At 44.6% G+C, this 15451-nt stretch overlaps 1 protein-coding gene across 3 annotated transcripts in view; it reads left to right on the top strand.

Moving 5' to 3' along the window:
- The window catches only part of LOC147885162 (protein NO VEIN-like), a 167722-nt gene that overhangs the window by 110715 nt on the left and 41556 nt on the right, over positions 1-15451 (top strand). For 2 of the 3 annotated variants that reach the window (XM_087397676.1, XM_087397679.1), the window contains 4 exons: positions 5427-5533; positions 5778-6177; positions 6283-6618; positions 6782-6832. In XM_087397676.1, coding sequence (XP_087253802.1) covers positions 5427-5533; positions 5778-6177; positions 6283-6618; positions 6782-6832 — 894 coding nt within the window. The remainder of the gene's footprint in view (positions 1-5426; positions 5534-5777; positions 6178-6282; positions 6619-6781; positions 6833-15451) is intronic. The other variant, XM_087397678.1, reaches the window with a different exon arrangement.

Here is a 15451-nt window from a genome sequence, read left to right as displayed (position 1 = left end):
TATTTTACTGTCAAAACTGATCACCAAAGTCTAAGATATTTCTTATCACAGACTAAGCTCTATGAAAAAGCATATGAAATAGGCAAACATGCTGTCAATGTATCGTTCTTGGATTGTCCATACTTTAGGAGCAAGAAATAGAGTGGCTGATGCTTTGTCCCGAAGATCCCTGAGGTACATAATGTGACAATTGCACATCACAGGGATCTTGAGGAAATGAGGGAGCAATATGCCAATGATGTTGATTTTGGTGAAATATTTCAGCAAATACAAGAGGGACATTCATCCAGTTAATATTCAATGAAAGATGGGCATAGTTGCATCCGTACACGTACGGATGTTTTTTCCGTACATCATCCGTACGAGTTTGCTTGTTTGTTTTTTTTCGAAGTTTTGTTTTGTGAGGTGCGTTTTTAAGGTGTGGTTTGGTTTTTTTGTTGTGTGTGTGTGTGTGTGGGGGGGGGGGGGGGGTTGTTTTGTTTGGGAGGGGGGATCGATTTTGTGCCTGGTTAAAACCTGGGAAAATGCATTTTAGCACTATCTAATCCGTACGTTGCTAATCCGTACTCCATACATTGTTGGCTGACTTTGGGTGTGGTTGGCCTCAAGGATGGTCTCAAGGAGGAGGAGGAGGAGGAGAAGGATGGCACTGATGGAGATGAGGATGAGGATGAGGATGAGCAAGAGAATGAGGATGACGATGCAGGCTGCAGCTTGAGGCTTGAGCCTTATCGGTTGTGAGTCGTGATGCATTTCAATTTTCAGCTTTATTTTCGGGCTGTGGCAGCCTTTTTTTCTATGATGTTTTGCCTTTGGTGTTTTGGTATAGTATCTACTTCCAAGTTTCTACTACCTACTACCTTTGATCATGATGTTTGGTGTAGTATTGATCTATCATTGACACTATGTATCAGAATCCAGATTCCGGATGACTCTGGTCTCTAGAGGGCCGAGGCTGGACTCTTTGAACTTTCATGAATCATGACTTTAATATTAATACAAGTTTGAAGTCTGAAGTTTCAAATTGAAAGGTTGTAGCTCTATGTCAATGTAATGTGTACAATGTATATCGTTATATATGTTTTTGAGTAAAATTAGGGTCACGTATGTTTCAGCCCTAGGGGCTGAACCATACTCCAATCATACTTCCATACTTGTATGACGTATGCGTATGGTAACGTATGGAAAAAACTATGAAGATGGGTACTTGATGAAAGATGACTATTTATGCATCACCCAAGAGATAAGGCAAAAGATTTTGGATGAATGCCATGCACCTCCGTATGCAGGACATCGAGGGATTGCAGCCACAACCCAAGCTGTTGAGAGGTATTTTTATTGGCCATGTATGCGCAAGGACATACATTAGTTTGTCACATAATGCCTTATTTGTCAGAAAGTCAAGTATGACAGACATAAGACACTTGGTTTATTGATGCCTCTTCCCGTGCCTCAAGCACCATGGGAAAGTATTGCAATTGTCAAAGTCTGGAAATGATGGAATATGGACTATTATTGATAGATTCAGTAAGCAAGCCCATTTTATTCCAGTGCGCAAAACCATAAAGGCTGATCACATGGCCAAGCTCTTTTTGGCACAGATTCTCACGCATCATGGTATGCCTAAATCCATTGTCAGTGATCGAGACCCCAGGATGACTAGTTTATTCTGGAGAGCTTTATTTGATAATATGGGAAGAAAACTGAAATTTTCTTCTTCTTTTTATCCCCGAACAGATGGTCAGAGTGAAGTGGCAAATTCAAGAGTTTTGGATCTGCTGAAATGCTACATGGCTGAGCAAAAATCAGATCGGGAAAAGTATCTCCCACTAGTGGAGTTTGCTTATAATAATACTGTTCACAGTTCCACTAGAAAAGCTCCATTTGAAGTCATTTATGGGAAGGCGGTTCTTCCACCCATACTCAGGACCAAAGATGAGATATTTGCAGCTGATGAGTATGTAAGAGATCTTGAAACAACTTTCAGCCAGGTTTGGACAGCCATTGAAAGATCTCAGGAAAAGCACAAAAATGCTGTAGATAAGCACAGAAGGCAGATGAATCTCAAAGAAGGAGACTGGGTACTCCTAAAGCTTGAGAAAGCAAGGCTTAGGAAACTGAAGGGTAAAGAAAAAGTTTATGCTAAGCTATCTCCCAAGTACTATGGACCTTTTCAGGTTACAAAAGAGATAAATGAGGTGGCTTTCGGATTGGACTTACTAGAGCATTGGAAAATTCACAATGCTTTTCATATAAGTCATCTTAAGAAATTCACGAGCCTTCAGATCCAATAGTGGAAGATCCGCCAGAGGTGGAAGAACTGGAGGAAACCCTTCAGCCAGAACAAATTGTGTATCATACGGTACGCAAAGGGCCTCATGGCAAGGAATTTTACAGATTTCTTGTAAAGTTCAAACTATTTAGCATTGAATTCCAAGTGGATGGATGAGGATATGTTATCATATCATCCACAGCTCTTGGGTATTTACAAAGAGGCTTTTCAGTTGAGATCAACTGAATAGAAGCCGAGGGGATGTCACCAAGACGTAAATACTCCAAAGAAAAAGATTTAAATGATCAATTATTTGATCATGATTAAATGTTCTCAATATATTTAATTGTGTTCAAAGAGAAATATTTATTGGTCAAAGAATTGACTTCGGTCAAAGAACCTAACTTTGGTTAGAAAGACTTGGTTTAATTAACCAAGATGTGCCAACTTCGGTTGGAGACGCTCGGCATTAATTAAAGTGCTTTGATGAATAATCAAGCCTTTAATTATATATCGAGAGAGGTTAATCTCAGTTAACCGAAGAATATGTTTATATATATTTGTTAGGTGCGCACATGTGTTCAGTGGGGACGCCCACAGTGACTAGAATTAGTCTAGAGATTATGTGCATGCAAAAGCGCTAACCATTTATGGGTACCATGGTTGAGCGCTTTAGTTATTTATTGCAGGTATCAAGTGGGGTTGAAGGCCTAAGCGCTATGGAGCCTGACAAGCATCTAGGAGGACGTTCGCATGACCTAGTGCTTCGAGGACTCCAGAAGTTACCCTTTAGTGGCATGTAACTAGATTTTAGTTAGTTGAATTGACAAGTGGCATGTTGCCAAATGAATGAGCCTTGAGCTCTTTGTAAAAACAATTCACGTTTTGAATTTTGGAACACACAGCTCTACGCTGAACTCTCTGTACTCAGAATTTTTCAATTAATAAAGACCTTTGGGGGGGTCCAGCCCGACTGTTGTCTTGGGCCCTAGTGTGTTGTGTGAGAGAGAGTGAAGGAAGCGAGAGATAGAGAGCTGTTTTTGCAGTAATGAGAAAGGTTGCACTAGATGAGGATGGTGCAAGAGAAGGGCTAGACTGAGGAGCTGTTCTAGCCCTCTTCTCTGCTTGAGAAGACTCACCACGAGTCAGAGTATGGTGTTATTCTATATCGAGCTCTATCCAAGAAATGAAGCTCACAGAGATGGTGTGGATTCTCTCTAATGTCTTTTTCTGCAATATTTAAGGAATGCTAGGACATGCGCCAATGCCTTTGCCACCAAGGCCATATACATGGTGAATCAATCGTGTCACCGAGATTGTGAAAGGCTTCCCACAATAATTGCATTTCCACTCCTTCCTACCTGTCCTTGTTAGTAGAAGGATTTGGGTTAATGATTTTGGTGTGGGTGGTCCAAAGAGGATTCACAGGTTTAGGCATGCTGTTCAGCTGAAAGTCGTTCAAAGTTGAACTGCAGTCTGCAGGGGGTTACCATCATTGCAATGTCTTGGCAGTAGGCACCCTCATTCTGCCCGCAAGTACGCTCCTGAGAATGCCCTATAGAGAGGATCTGAGGACATTATTAGGATATCTCAAACACGTGATAGAGACATGAGACTCCCAATGGAGTCTGAGTTGGGCCCACTTGGAGCTTAGACTAATCATTCATGACTGGCACTTGTCTCATGATACATGTTAGGACATGACAGGAACTGCTCCCAACACACAAAGCCCTTTCTTTAGTTCCTAGGATCACCAATAGTTTTTTGGTTTCTTTTGGAGGTGTGATGGATACCTCTAGTTCCCCCCACTGGGGGTGTACTCACATTGACTTCAGTTTCTTGGTGTCATAGGCTTTTTTAGCCTCCTGCAAATGTTAACAATCTTTTCTTTCTTTCTTTATTTTTGAAGGAAAGTCAGTCTACACCTTCACTACCTTCTCCTTAAGGGCGACTGCTTGTCTCCTCTTTGATGCTACCTGGTGCTAGAGATTGCTGAGTTGAAGAGCCAAGGCAATGCCTAGTGAGCTGTTTCTGGCAGTAAAGTCTTGGCTGTCATATTTCCACAACCTGCTCTGAGAGCTCTGCATCCAAATACATAGGATCTAGGATCCTAACTTTGGCAGATGATGCTGTCCTTATTAAGTCTCCGATGAGAAGGACAATGGGGAGGTGATCGAATGTAGTGGTGCCTGTTGAGATGACAGTGCAACCTCCTGTGCCTTGTGCCGATCATTGATATAGAAACGGTCAATTGTAGCATGAATCAGCAGTGTGTGTGTCTCGCGTTTGACCAGGAGTATTGAAGGCTAACCTCACTGATGGAGAACTTGTCCTCAAGCCAACTATCTTTGCCTTTGACCCTGAGAAAGCATTCACAAAGCACGACTTGCAGTCACAAAGCAGTCCCAAATAACAAGCACAAAGGACTATCTTTTAGTCTCAAAGCACAATTTCACAAATCAGTTAAAAAGCAGTCACAAAGCATAATGTCGCAGAGTAGTCACAAAGCACAAGCACACATGATATACTTGTACTCACAAAGTACAAGCATGTACAATGTTAGAAAGCAGTCAAAAAGCTGTCACAAAGCATCCGTTTGAATCTCCTCCCTCATATAGGATCTATGGACCTGACAGAGTAAGCCAGTTGACTGGAAGTCCACCGTTCTGGAGGAGCACAAAAACCATGAAATCTTGTGTATTGCACGTTTTTTATCTCATTTGTCTCTGTGAATCAAAGGAGATTCTATTTTATGTTGTGATTGTTCATGTTCTGAAGTTCTTTCCTATAAGCTTTTATCATGGATGAGTCTGCTTCTCCTTTCTTGAGAACTATCAGATGCCCAGCATGTTTGTCCATGTTTAAATATACAGATATGACAATGGACGTGGCTTTATGCCTGTGTCCTTTAGCTCGTTTAGGTAGTTGACGAGATGAGTAAGGGTATCATAGTCCTGTTTATGAACCAATAAAGAGGGACTTACAAAACAGTAGGAAGAATATTAGGCGTTTGAGTTCACTTTAGTGAAATGGAGTAATTTTCTCAATTTCAAGCTTGTACATTTTGTCTCCTTTCCCTGTTCCTCCCTCTTATTTCTTTTCACAGATGGCGGTGACATTGTCATTTGCTTAATACACATTCTCGATGCTGTAGATACACTGTACAAAGTTCGCTGAGGCGCTTGGATTGCGGACTACTGTGTCGGCACTGGATGTGCTTGAACTGTTAAAGAGTCTGAATCAACATCCACTTGAAGCAAGGTACACAAGTAATTAAATCTTTGAATTGAAGATGCATGCTACCTTGTAATGGTCTGGTTTTGTTTTGTCAGGAGTCTTGAGAAGATTACAGGCATACAGTTTTGTTCTGGTGCTAATCGAAGGTTTGAATGAAAATATGGGCGTAGCATAGTGCTTGGGCTTCAGTGAATAAATTCAAGAGAATATTTGTCCAAGTTTTTCCTTTAAAAGAACACTTGGATTGTTAAAGTTTCTCTGCTTGCAGTGTAGGGCAGATGGCACGATTGTACGCTGTTTTGTGGACCGAGATAGCTCAGCATAAGGAAATTATGCTGGTCTTTCTTCAAACCCAGGCATTTATATTTGTACCAGAAGAAACACATGTCAAACCAGATATACCTGTAATGGGAACATTTCTCTCGTGCAAGGATGTCTGTTGGGGTGATGAAACGAGGTTGCTTGGTTTAGTGAGACAATCATCATTTTCTTTGAGCAATGATTCAGATCGAAGACTCCGTTTAAGAGCATTAGATGCATTATACCCAACCATGCGTGGTTTTTTTGTTGATGAATGTCACATCCGTGACACGCTTGATTTCCAAGGATATCTTAGTGTATTAAAGATTCTTGCAGATATCTATTCTCCTGATGAAATCCTTGAGCAGGTATTTACTTAGCTGTTTGGTTTCTGACTGCTGTTTTTTCAAATTTCTTTGATATTCTTTTCAGTAAGGGTGCAAAGAAAGATAACTACTGAGGCCTTGTTTCAGGTACTCGCAATCTTTGTGAAGTGGTCACATGATATTGAAATGGGTCAAGTGAATGATACAGAACTTCATGAGTGGAGGACACTTTTACAACTTGTCGATTGTCGAGTGTTGCCCACTGTGCAGGGCAAGTGGGTTTCACTTCACAACAGTGTTGGTCTTATCTGCTGGTGCGATGACGAGTTGCTTGGTCAGCAGTTTTTGAATTCAAGAGGCGTCTTCTATATGCATGTGCAATCTATTACTTCCCATAAGCCTGGTACAGGTTTTCTGAGAAACACTAAAGTAAAAAACCTTAGCTCGTTTTTACAGGCTATGGGAATTCCTCCACTTTCAGAGGTGTGGCCTCTTTTCTCTCTCGTGTGATTTCTTCCTTAGAAAGAAGTGGATTGTCTGAAAGAACAAGGTCTGCAAGCAAGCTTGGTGTAGATTATAACATCCAGAGTTCAACCATATATTGTGATAAGTGATAAATAGTGACTTGGTTTTTTTTGTTTTGCAGGATGATAAGACACTTTCTAGACTTTTTGGATTGGTGCCCGCACATCTAAATGTATAAGCCTTTGCATCTGTATTATTCTTGGGTTTGAAATATGCAATGGTGCATATTCTCATTATCAAAACAATATTAATTCTAAATTCTTCAATTGAGCCTCATAAGATTTGTGTCTATCACTTGTGTCAGCTGTAGGTTTGTCAATAGCAAATGCAGGCGTAAATCTCTCTCTCTCTCTCTCTCTCTCTTTCTCTCTTTCTCTCTTTGACGTGGGGAGAGAGGCCACTAGAGTGTTGATAGCACTTGTCCACATCATGAAGACTACAAAGGAGAAGGGATTTCCCTAGACAAGCCGAGCGACAGCAGCGTTCTATCACTGATTTTCTCTCTCGATGCCAGCCCTCGCCAGACCTCGAGTCACTGTCTAACAAGCTCCTCTTTGTCTCTCTTGAGTCGTCCAGTCATATTGGTCCCATAGACAGCATGCATAGGTCCAAGCAGTCAGGGTCAGGTGATCGATTGGTAGACAGCTAGGGGATTCTCCTTGGTGTTTGCTTCCCCCTTGTGGCTTTCTCTGGCGGCGGCAATAGCGTGATGTGCAACTTTATTTCTTGTCACAGGCATCAATCTTGGATAGGGGTGACCATCTTAGTGGCCCCCACCGTTAGCTTTCATTGTATTTGGTTTCTTCTCAGTCTCATAGACCCTTTTGTCTTTCATAGACGTTAATAAAATCTCTCTCCCCTCTCTCTCTCTCTCTCTCTCTCTCTCTCTCTCTCTCTCTCTCTCTCCCCCCCCGAATGGTCGCCTCTGCCTACCTTGGCTAGCCCTATCCTCCTCTATGGCCTTATCCGTTGATGGGGACCAGCGATGCTGGTATAGTCGTCTTTCCAGTTGGTTCACCCGACTGGGCCTCGACTTAGACCGGTTGCCTCCTTTTCAGTATAGCCTCGACGCTCCACCATCTCCCCTCTCCCCCACTGACCAGGAGGTCAACCGGCTCATTCGAGCGGATCTGCTCCAGCTCCACACCTGGCGGACATGGTTTCTTCACCCCGAGCTTCCTGTGAAGCTCGACTTCTACTGCCGACACTGCCTCCAGATCTCACAAGAGGGCTTCATCACACCTCCGGGTTACACACAGCTTCATCTACCACATGCGCTCCTGATCTCCCTCGGTCAGTTTAGGGTTTCGTCACACCGATTACGGATCGAGAGCGGACGCGCAGAGGGTATCCCACGAGAGGGCCGCCTTTGCCCACTTTGCGACTTGCAGGAGATCAAGTCAGAGGAGCACTTTGCTTTCAGATGTCCTATCTATTATGCCATTCGAGGCCAGGACCACTGCCTCTTCCGCGACGGATTCGGCCCCCTCCCACACATGCTGCAGTTCCCGGATCAGCGATGCCTAGCCGCTTTCTTACATGAGATGACTCGCCACCGAGATACCTCTCTCCGAGCACGACGACACGCGCAGCACACACAGCGTGAGGACACCCAGCGGCCCATCATTGATTTCTTCCAGTCATAGGATACCTCTCCTCAGTCTAGCCGACGACGCGGACGTGAGCGAGAGCCAAAGCCACGACAGCTGTGCCAGCGGACAGACTCACACATCCGGGTCCATGGCATCTCGTCTCTGCTCTCTGCCCGCCCCACCGAGGTTACCGTTGCCCTCATCCACAGGGCCACCCGCCGCCCCCGACGACCAAGCTCGACTAGGCCGCGTGACGTCAGAGGCCAATCATCTATCGCAGGGTTTTTTTCGGCCTCCCATTTGACGGCCCCTCTATGATTGGTCTCTGACGATCACCACCTGCACATATATATTGTATCTCCCCCCTCTGCCCCATTTTTGGTGCCCCCCCCTTCTTTTTTGTATCATCTGGAGGTAGACACATATTTTTTGTATCAGGACTAGACACACCGTCCATAACCTCTTTTTTGTAGAAACGGTTGGCTGGCCCGTTTTGAGACCGCCACGGTTATGCTCATTGTATCAGTTATCTTTAGTCTCATAGACCTTCACGGTCTCCCGAAAACTTTAATAAACTTTCTTTCTTTCTTTCTTTCTTTCTCTCATGGGCGTGGATGCCCGCTTAGCGAGTCCACCTCTCCGATCATTGTATCAGGTTTCTTTTAGTCTTGTGGTCTTCGGAAGACTTGTAATAAATTCTCTCTCTCTCTCTCTCTCTCTCTTGTCATTTCAGTCTTTTTAGTACTGTTTTTTGCCCACTAAGAGAGCTCTTGGCACATCTAGATCAGCAGTGGGTGGCTATTTTCCTTCTTGAGGCCTAGGGACACAGAGATCAACTCATACGCCCACATAGGAGAGCACACGAGGGGCCGGCTGAGCCCAGTCAAAGCACGATCGTGGATTTTTTTTTGCAGCGACCTGAGCTAGGGACAGTAGGGGATAAGACGTAGGAGAGAGACAAAGGACACGACTCGACATATCTAACCCCGAGTGGACACTCATATGAGGGCCTGAGATATATCCTCTCTCTTCGATGTGGGGAGACAGACCATTGAATTGATGAGAGCACTCGTTAGATAGTGGGCCACATCATGGAGACTACAGAGGAGAATGGATGGACTGAGACAGACCGAGTAATGATATCGTTCTATCAGCGACTTTTCCCTTGACTCCATCCCTCGCTAAATCTTGAGCCATTGTCAGATCAGATCCTCCTGTCTCTCCTTGGTTGTCCAGTGGTGTTGGTTCAATAGACAACATACATAGGTCCAGTCACTTAGGGACATGTGATCGATTGATAGACTGCCAGGGGATTCTCCTTGGTGTTTGCTCCCTAGGAAGAAGGGCCTTCAGAATGAATATATTGTCCTGGGGAAGGGGAACCCTAAAGTCTCTCCAAAGATGGACAGAGAACTCGTGGGGAATATCAGGTTTTGGGTATTGGCGTGTCTCGTGAAACACTACCTGGGACTGTGCTGAGGAAGTAGTGAAGTTGAGGTGTCTCACGCAAAAGGTATAAGATGTGGTCCAAGTCGGTAGATGGGTACGTGACACAAAAGACCACGATGCAAAGGCTCCAAAATGGGCTGGTTGTGCAATCTGAACATGTATTGGGTGATGTGTGATGGCCGATGGGACCTTGAAAGAGTAGGGGCATTACCAGGGGGATCCACGTCTAAATGAGGGAACTTTCATTTGCTGTAATTTGAGGAAAAACAGCATATATAATGTGAAAGAAAAGTCCTCGGCAAGAGTGGAAAGGAGCCACCTGGCGTATGGTAGATCTGCCAATTTGCTGAAACTATAGAGACATGAAATTTATGGCTGGAGAACTTTTCCTGAAGGTTTCCTTTGTAGAGGAAAAATCCACAGCAAACAGTGGGCAGAAAAGGTGCTGCTGGTGAGGCTAACTGAGCGAATCTGGAGGGGCAAAGTGCTGGCTCCAAATTGGAATTTTAGGGTTAGCTGTAGCAGATGTTAGACAGCAAACTTTCAACAGCATTTGGCAGGACCTGAGCGGCCAATTGGGCGCATTTTGAGCAGATGGAAGGAATAATTGAGGCAGGGATTCATCGGCTGATTTCAGGGCAGAATTGGTGCTGGCAGGAGGGTTTTGCAGGCAGGAGAAGCTCAGAGGAAATTTGCTGGCGGAGGCTGAAGCAAATCATTTCATCTGGTGCTGCTTGATGGCTGTGCTTTGCATGGTTCTTGGGTCGATTGGAGGGCAGCAAGGGCTGCTAACAAGGGCGCATTTTCAGCAGTTGGAAGGAGTAATTGAGGCAGGGATTCATCGGCTGATTTCAGGGCAGAATTGGTGCTGGCAGGAGCGTTTTGCAGGCAGGAGAGGCTCAGAGGAAATTTGCTGGCAGAGGCTGAAGCAAATCATTGCATTTGGTGCTGCTTGATGGCTATGCTTTGCATGGTTCTTGGGCCGATTGGAGGGCAGCAAGGGCTGCTAACAAGGGCAGCTAATCGGCTGATGGGAGGCGGAATATGGCGTGGGAAGAATCGCGAACATGCATGACGAATTGCTGTACGGATTTTGCCTAGGAAATCACGATTGATATTTGCTGGTGTATGTTGGGAGGTTGCCAAAATTAAAGGCTGGGTTACTTGAACCCAAAGTTATCCTGGGGTTGGCCTAGGGTAAGGGGCTGGTTGTTCCTTTTTGGCCCCCTAGGTGCCCTTTTATAACTCGGTGCTTGGTGCCAAGGGGTATACCTATTTTAAAGGGTATGGCCCTTGGAATAGGTGTGCCTTTTCATGAAGGGGTATGTCCATTTTGTAAAGAGGACTAATGACTTAGGTGGGTTGGCGGTAAACAATTTTACGCTCATCCTCTCCATCTGTCCAATGCGCAACGTGTGTGGATCTCCTTCTAGCGGAAGTAGAGATATTAGATAGGCGCTAAAAGGTGAGGGGCATGTCCTACAGGCAGGAGTGAAACTTTGCTCTGATACCACTGTAAGAAATTCTTGATTTACTATTATTAGAGATGTGCAGGAATAGCAGAGAACAATGAAGTTTGAGTGTCTGGAGTGTGTCATCCATACAGTTGGGCTTCTCTTATATAGAGAGTTTAGAGAGCACTTCATCAAAGAAAAAACAGTGTTACTTGGTGACATCACACTGTAGCATTGTGATAGCAAAAAGAGATATACATGAAAATGTGTGTGCTCCCAAAAGGTATGTGCATGAAGTGATGTGTACCCCTTGTGAAAGGTGTGACCCTTGATGAGAGGGGTACATTACAAATTCAAGTAGTAGTAGTCTTTTTCATGTGAGTGTCTCTTGTGAAGAGTTGTGCCTCAAGGGAAGTGCCCCGTCGAAAGGTTATACCGATCCCACCATCCATAGATCCAATGTATAAGGAAATCAAATACGTCACAGATCGTGACATGCACCACACGTGATAGGGTATTGGCGACACTTATTGGAGATGGGAGCATTACATGACTTGATCATATAACGGTCTCCAAAGATGGCCTTTATCCATTGGGCTCACTTGCTTTCCATATGGAACAGGGACAAGCACAGTGGACCACTTGATGGGTTCCCTAGCCTTTGTGTTGTGAGTACATGACTTCTGTTCCTCCCACCCATCTTCTTTTATTCCTTCCAGAAAAACTGGTGCTCTCTTCACTTCTTTAATTTGGTCTGGGCTGGTCCTTGTGATCTCGTGACCACCATCAGATCTACCTCCATTATCACGTGTGCGTGGGGTGCACGGTCATCTTGGTTACATGTAGCATGTCGATTTACCTCTTCCACAGCCATTGAGTTGATCTCCTGTTTATAGAACTGCATTTTAATCCCCACTTCTTGCCATAGCGTCTGTATTATTTTCTGTGTCACTATTTCCCCAATTTCACATGCATCTTCTGGTATATCAGCATCTGTTATACCCCATCATTCCATCGACTTCATTCCCTCTTTGTACCACCCTTTGATTTGCGTAGCCTCCATCTCCGTGTGTGGTATCCTACTGGTGTCCCATCTTCTCAACTTTGTTGAGGTAAGCCATGAATTGACATAGTGCTTCCCCCTCTAGTGGTATCATTCCTGTTTCAGCCAGTAGGATGGGGTGAGGTGTCTGTGCCTTTACCCCTAACTCCCCTATCAAGAAACGTTTGTACAGAGTTTCTATCCTTTCCCAATACATCCTAGAAGGTCCAGGTGCACAAGATGGGCATCTGTAGAGTATGATTGTCTGTACAAGCATGGTGTAGCCAAACTTTCTCATCTCCCAATGCCACAAATGAGAGGGAGAGAGAGAGAGAACAAGTGAATTTTTTTCTTTTTGTTTTGGGGTAACAAAGGAGGTGGGTTAGTGGCTTTTTAGTTTGCTTTGTACTTTTTGTACTTTAAGCTGCTAGAATGATCCCACGTGCCAGTTTTGCGGTATTTGCCCTAATTATTTTAAGAGGCACCTTTCCTGTCCTCACTCACAAATTCTGATTTAAGTCGAGGCCTTGACTCTCTCTCTCTCTGTCTCTCTTCAATTCTAAAAGGTGCTTCCTTGTTCATTTCAGCATTGTACTTTTTGTGTACTTAAATATTGTACTCCCTGTGCAGCCCTGACCAAAACATACAGCTGCTCCAAGCGCCTGTTCCAGAATACATTCTATACCTACTCAGGTACCTGCACAATCCTCTTGTACCAGTCTTTTCACTAGGATGCTGCCCCATGAAAACCCTAACTAGAATCCCTGTTTGTTGTCCATGCAGACTTTGCCAAAGTGGAGGCAGGCTGAAATAGACCTACCGTAGAGTTCACCGTCACCACCTTCTATTTGGTGATGTGCTCTTGAAGTGCGTCCCCCCCATCCATATGCATGCTATATAACTGTGTCTTGAGGTCGAGAATCCCTGCATCATTGTTCACCTTGTAAATGTGCTTTAGATGGTCCATGTACCAAATGCTGTATCTGCAAGCTGTACATGTGGGAGGATTGAATGTCCAATGATAATGGCAAGGGCCTCTGCAACACATAGTTTCCAATCCCTTACCACTCTTGCGGCATTTGTGGTCGCCCTTAGGATTCGTCAAAGTTTGGTATGGGTAGTCTAGTTTCCATGACGAGAAATGAAGGGCTTAGGGAGTGTGCACCTATCCTATTTGAGTCACCCTCCTTTGAAGGGCACCTGTCCTTCATACATAGAAGTCGATTTCTATGAGCTTGAATCAAGATCTTCCTTTCTCGCTTTGAGCGCGGAACACTTGTGAAGGCTCTAATATCATGTTAAAAAAGATAGAGTGGTGGAGGTTGCTTGCAAAGAAGATAAGCTAACCAAAGAAGATACTGCCTAGGATTCACGTCACGGGGATGTGGTGGTGGATGGTGAAGTGTCTAAACTAACTGTCACTGAGTTTGGCCTAGGGTACCAGGCTAGGGGCCTTAGTTAATGCAGACAGGCTCACTGGATATCTAGAGGTCGCTTGGTGACACTGCGGTTTTACTCGAGGCACTGATGCTGACAGTGTTCCTACCATGAGACTTCTATGATGAGTGATCATGACACTCAAGTTGGTTGATACACTGCCATACAGATGGATCTGCAGTCTTGCTATATGCACATTGTATTTTTGGTACTTCATGTAATGTTGTACTATTGATTATGGGCTGTTTTATGCCTATTGTGACACCCTTTCCTATTTGCTGTAATTTTCGGATAGTAAAAAAGATAGTTTGCTGTTTCAAGAGGGAAGTATGTCACGCGGACGTGGTGGTGGATGGTGAAGTGTCTAAACTAACTGTCACTGAGTTTGGCCTAGGGTACTAGGCAAATGGGTTCCTTGCACTAGGGTCATGGTATGCCATCTGACCCCCTAGGGGGATTAAAAATCCCACGCCTCATTTTGCTTAGGTGTCTGCTGGTGGCCTATCTACTTGCCTTGTGTCACCTCTGGAAGCCCATGGAAGGCCATGGATCCCTTCCTTGGCTCTCCTTTCTATTTTGAGACTTCACCCCTACCATAGCAGCCTCATTCTCTTCATGGCGGATTTCTGCAGCTCTCCCTCTGCTTGCTGAAGTCGATTTTCGAGCTTTCTTTGCGACAGTTCTCCTCCCCTTGGTGCACTCTCTTGTTGGCATGCTTCCGGGACTTGGACGCCTTCATTTGGGGCCACTTTTGAAGCTGTTTTCGACTTTCTTCGCGACAAAAGTTCTCTTTTTCTGAATCTGAAGCCATATGCATGGGTGCCTCTCTTCCTGCTTCTGCCTGGTGCAAGGTGCATTGAAAACGGAGCTGTTTGTGGGCTGAAAACACTGTTCTGGTGGACGAATTCTTGGCTGATCTGCCACAGCTTGCTGGATGCACTTTTCTCTGATCTTTTCTAGTGTTGGAAGACATTCCTAGACAGCTCTCTTCTACCAAAGTTGTTGTCCGCTTCTCTTCTTACTTCTAGAGGTGTTTCAAGATGAAACAGGCTCTTTCTGTTGGCTGAATTCTCATCTTCCTTCTGCACTCTTTGCTACAGCCATTCCTACTGCGTTACTACTAGGTTGGATGCCCTGCCGTTGGCCTGGGAGAGGATTGGGGCACTGGTTGTGATACTCTCTTCTTGGGGGTGCAGTGGTTGGCCTTGGGATCGGTAATGGTTTGGAAATGGGTAATGCATTACTTGGTATGCTGTCAGACTGGTCTACTTGTGATTATCCATGTCTACTGAAAGGAACCAAGGTAATAGCACTGGGAGTTGGTCACTAGCACAGCCACGGGTTGGTGTTGTACTGGGTTGCACCTGTGGGTGAGCTCTTGAAGGGAGTCCCTTTGTATCTTTGAGCTAACCAGTTTAAATAAATACCGCAAGGGGCGCCAAGTGTTGGGGCCAACAGGTGTCACTCTCAATGTTTCTGAGTAGGGGCATTCTAGCCTCCCTTGTCTTGAATGGTTCCATGATGCTGTGCAATGAAGTTCTATGCTTTGAGTTTCGTTTGTGAAAAAAGGCAATCAATTAAGTTGGCTGTATTTTCATCTTTGTGAGATAGTAGAGATAGATACATTGCCCTTAGTGTTTCAAGGCCAATTACAATTCACATAGTGTCAATTTCAAATCCAACTTCCTTTGCGTGATATGTAGTTGTGCAGAGAGAGAGGTGCACACAACAAATGACATTTTTTGTAGAAAGAGCAGGATATATATGTGTCCAATGTGGCCCAAATCATTTACAAACGATGGGCGCAATGTTCCACC

Source organism: Dipteris shenzhenensis, chromosome 26 (genome assembly GCF_047967505.1).
Source record: "Dipteris shenzhenensis isolate YYH24624 ecotype China chromosome 26, Dip_SZ_1.0, whole genome shotgun sequence".
NCBI lineage: Eukaryota > Viridiplantae > Streptophyta > Polypodiopsida > Gleicheniales > Dipteridaceae > Dipteris > Dipteris shenzhenensis.
The sequence above is the reverse complement of the archived record's forward strand: the minus strand, read 5'-3'. Positions and strand labels throughout refer to the sequence as shown.